This window comes from Vigna umbellata, chromosome 3 (assembly GCF_029865625.1).
Source record: "Vigna umbellata cultivar VRB3 chromosome 3, Vumbellata_1.0, whole genome shotgun sequence".
NCBI lineage: Eukaryota > Viridiplantae > Streptophyta > Magnoliopsida > Fabales > Fabaceae > Vigna > Vigna umbellata.
Genome location: NC_142167.1, coordinates 11,711,654 through 11,715,891, shown reverse-complemented (window position 1 = coordinate 11,715,891; position 4,238 = coordinate 11,711,654). Strand labels below are relative to the sequence as shown.

The following is a 4,238-nucleotide window of genomic DNA, read 5'->3' as shown; positions in this document are numbered from 1 at the left end:
GGTATGAAATGAGCCATTTTACTAAATCTATCAACTACCACAAAGATTGAATCAAACCCCTTTTGAGTTCTGGTAGACCTAGGACAAAATCCATACTAATGTCCTCCCAAGGGGTGCTAGCTATTGGAAGAGGAAGATAGAGTCCATGAGGCATGACTTAGATTTAGCTTGTAAACAAGCTATGCAACTAGAACAATGCTTTTGGACATCTATTCTCATGTGTGGCCAATAAAATTTGCTTTTTAAAGTATGAAGAGTTTTATCAACTCCATGATGGCCCATGAGTCCTCCTCCATGACTTTCCTTGATAAGAAGCTTTCGAATGGATCCTTGGGGTATGCATAATTTTCCTTTATTAAAAAGATACCCCTCAGAAATATAGAATCCGTCGAATGGCTTCTTAAGACAAGATGCATATGTGGATGCAAATGTAGGATCAGTTTCATAAAGTTGCTTAATGTCATCAAAACCTAGTATTTGTGATCCTAAAGTAACTAACAATGCATGACGTCTAGATAGAGCATCCGCAACAACATTAGTACTTCCCTTTTTATGTTTGATGACATATTGAAACTGCTCGAGATATTCTATCCACTTGGCATGTCTTTTGTTCAGCTTTCCTTGCCCTTTAATATACTTGAGAGATTCATGGTCAGTATTGATAATAAATTCTCTAGACACCAAGTAATGCTCCCAAGTTTGCAATGCTCGAATAAGGGCATATAGTTCTTTGTCATAGGTAGGATAATTCAATGTAGGTCCCCTGAGTTTTTCACTAAAATAAGCTATGGGGTGACCTTCTTGTATAAGGACAGCTCCTATTCCTACCCCAGATGCATCACATTCGACTTGAAAAGCTTTAGAAAAATCAGGTAAATGTAGAATGGGTGCATGTGTTAACTTATGCTTCAAGGTCTCAAAGGCTAGACTTTGCTTTTCATCCCATTTGAATGACACATCTTTCTTTAAAAGTTCATTGAGGGGAGCAGCAATAGTAGAGAAATTTTCTACAAATCGTCTATAGAAACCTGCTAGACCTAGAAAACTTCTTACTTCTCCCACTGTTTTCAAGACAGGCCACTCTTGGATAGCATTGATTTTGCTAGGATCAACATGTACACCTTCTTTCCCAACTTTGAATCCCAGAAAAATGACACTTTCTTGACAAAAGGTACATTTGTCAAAGTTGGCAAATAAGTGATGTTGTCTAAGTAAAATCAAAACTTTCCTCACATGGTGAAGATGTTCTTTAAGACCTTTGCTATAGATTAGAATGTCATCAAAGTAGACTACAACAAAGCTGCCGATGTATTCCTGAAGGACATGATTCATTAGTCGCATGAATGTACTAGGAGCATTGGTTAAGCCAAAAGGCATGACTAACCATTCATAGAGGCCAAATTTGGTCTTAAAAGCGGTTTTCCATTCATCTCCGTCTTTGATTCTTATTTGATGATATCCACTTTTAAGATCAATCTTGGTGAACATGTTTGCTCCATGTAACTCATCTAACATATCGTCCAACCGAGGAATAGGGTGCCTATACTTGACTGTAATGTTGTTGATAGCCCTACAATCTGTACACATTCGCCAAGAACCATCTTTCTTTGGGACTAACAACACTGGCACGGCACAAGGGCTAAGACTTTTTTGTATCCACCCTTTTTCCAATAAATCATGGACTTGCCTCTCTATCTCTTTGGTTTCTGTAGGGTTAGTCCTATAAGCTGGTCTATTGGGAAGACTAGCTCCAGGGATCAAATCAATCTGATGTTCAATTCCTCTAAGAGGTGGTAAACCACTTGGAACCTCTTTAGGAAATAAATCATCAAATTCTTTCAAAAGCTTTTGTAACCCTTTGGGAAGAGAATCAAGTGGATGATTTATGGAAACAAGTGCCTCTTTGCAATAGAGTAGAAAGTGAGGTTGTCCAAGAAAAAGATTTTAGATTGTTTTGTTGGGACAACTACATTGGTTGAGGCACTTTCTAACAAACTCAAATTCTTCTCTTTTGAAACTGTTTTATTTTTGAGCTTTTTCTCACCATCCAATTTTTTTTAAGTATTATTTGATCCTCTCGTACTTGTGATGGTGTAAGAGGGCTCAAGATAATCTTTTTGCCTTTGTGTTGGATGGTGATCTTGTTGGTGACCCCATCATGCAAAGCTTGTTTGTCATATTGCCAAGGTCGCCCAAGTAAGATGTGACCTGCTTCCATTGGAACAATATCACAAATGATTTGATCTTCATACTTGCCTATGGAAATTGGTACACTTACTTGTTCCTTAACAACTATTCCTTCATCCTCTTTTATCCATTGAAGTTTGTAAGGGTTAGGATGAGGAGTAGGAGTTAAGCCTAGCTTTTCCACCATTCTAAAGCTACAACAATTACAACAAGAACCACTATCCACAATCATAGAACAAGTTTTATCAAAAACTTTGCAGCGTGTGTGGAATAGGTTTTCGCGTTGAGATTGTTCTAACTCCACATGCTTTGCTTCAAGGAGTCTCCTAACCATAAGAAGATCTCCATCACAAGGTGGAGCTTCATGTTCCTCTTCAGATGAGGACAACTCAGACGCACTGGAGGTTGATACCTCACTATGATTTTCATGCTCAAGGATATAGGTTGACTTTTTGAAGTGACACTCAGTTGAATAGTGTCCTCTAGCCCCACATTTAAAACATCTAGTCTCCCTACCCTTGGAATCTCTAGTTTGCTCTCTTGGAGACCGTTGTTCCTTTCCTTGAGAGTTCTCTTTTTCTTTTCTTAGCTCTATCCTTGCTTTTGATCTTATCTTTCTCTCGTTCACGCTCTCTCTCTTTTGATTCTTCATATCTTGGAAAACTACCCTCCCTCTTAAAATCTTTCCTATATGAAGAGGAGGTAGCATAAGGTCTCTTTGTGGAAGCTTTTCTTCTATTTTGTTCTTCCACTCTCACACATAGCTGGACAAAGTCATTGAGATCTAAGTAAGGTAAGAGTTCTACCTTATCTCTAATCTCATAGTTCAATCCACTCTGGAATCTAGCTATGGTGAATCTCTCTTCCTCTTTAATCCCAGCTCTTAACATGAGTAATTCTAATTTCTGCCGATATTCCTCAACACTCATGTTTCTTTGTTGAAGTCTATGGAGCTTGTCCATGACTTCTCTAGCATAATATGCTGGTACATGCCTTCTGTGTAAGGCTGCTTTTAACTCATTCCAGTATTGGATGGTATAGTCGCCACTCATCTTTTGATCTCTTATGATTGATGTCCACCAATAAAGGGCTGCACCTTGAAAAGTCAAGGTAGCTAAGGTCACTCGCCTCCTATCATCTATGTGGTAGCACTCAAAAATCTGTTCAACCTTCATCTCCCACTCAAAGTATTCTTCTACATTGTCGCGTCCAAAGAAGGGTGGAAGGTCGAGTTTAGGTTCCACATGATGGTCTCTATGGTTATGATTACGCCTAGGAGGGCGTTGATAGTGATCATAAGGGTGATGACTATGGTGATCACTATGTTGGGAATGATCATCATGATCATGGTTTTGCCTATGAGAGTGATCCCCTTGTGAATGCCCTCTTTGAATGAGAGTAAGATTGGCGACCATTTGCCTTAGTTCATGTAACTCAGCCTTGGTTCTATTGAGCTCTTCTCTCAACTCTATGTTGTCCTGATCATGATTGGTGTTACCTTGAACACTAGAGTGACTCATGCTTGTGAAGTAGAGAAAGTGTTTTCACAAAATTTGAAAGCCTTGCACAAGTATGAATCAAAACTGTTGGAAAAGAGGATTTTCTTGTTTTTGGTGAATGACTTCTATAGAGATTCTAAAAGTGAAGAAACCGAATAGCTCCCAGGAAGGAGAGGTGAGTCACAATGGACAAGCTTAGAAACCTTGTCCTTCCTTAGCCAGAGTGTCTCCTGACGTTTCTTACCAAAGTTTCTAGATAGAAGTCTTTCAAAACCTTTTAGGAATGCAACGATGTTATGCCCCTAATAAACCAAACGAAGGTTTGTCTATATGGTAGCACACTAGCTATCACGGAGACGTAGAACACAAATATTCAACAAGCAAAAGAAAGGAAGTATGAAATGAATGGAAAAAGAAAAAACGGCCCTAAGTGAAAGTGCAAATGACACTGGGAGCCACTTGACACACTTCCACACTAAGATGCGCAACTAGACTATTACAATGTTTAATGGAGTACTTGGAATTGCTTGATAAGCATTTTCCCAAGTAACT

The 4,238-nt window shown here is 38.9% G+C and overlaps 1 protein-coding gene across 1 annotated transcript; it reads right to left on the bottom strand.

The window, feature by feature from the left end:
* Positions 1 to 2,123: 2,123 nt before the first annotated feature.
* Positions 2,124 to 3,909, bottom strand: LOC148201650 (uncharacterized). Its single transcript, XM_088108545.1, has one exon. It carries the CDS (start codon positions 3,705 to 3,707, stop codon positions 2,715 to 2,717), a length of 993 nt encoding a protein of 330 aa, XP_087964671.1. The 5' UTR covers positions 3,708 to 3,909; the 3' UTR covers positions 2,124 to 2,714.
* Between the last annotated feature and the right edge of the window lie 329 nt (positions 3,910 to 4,238).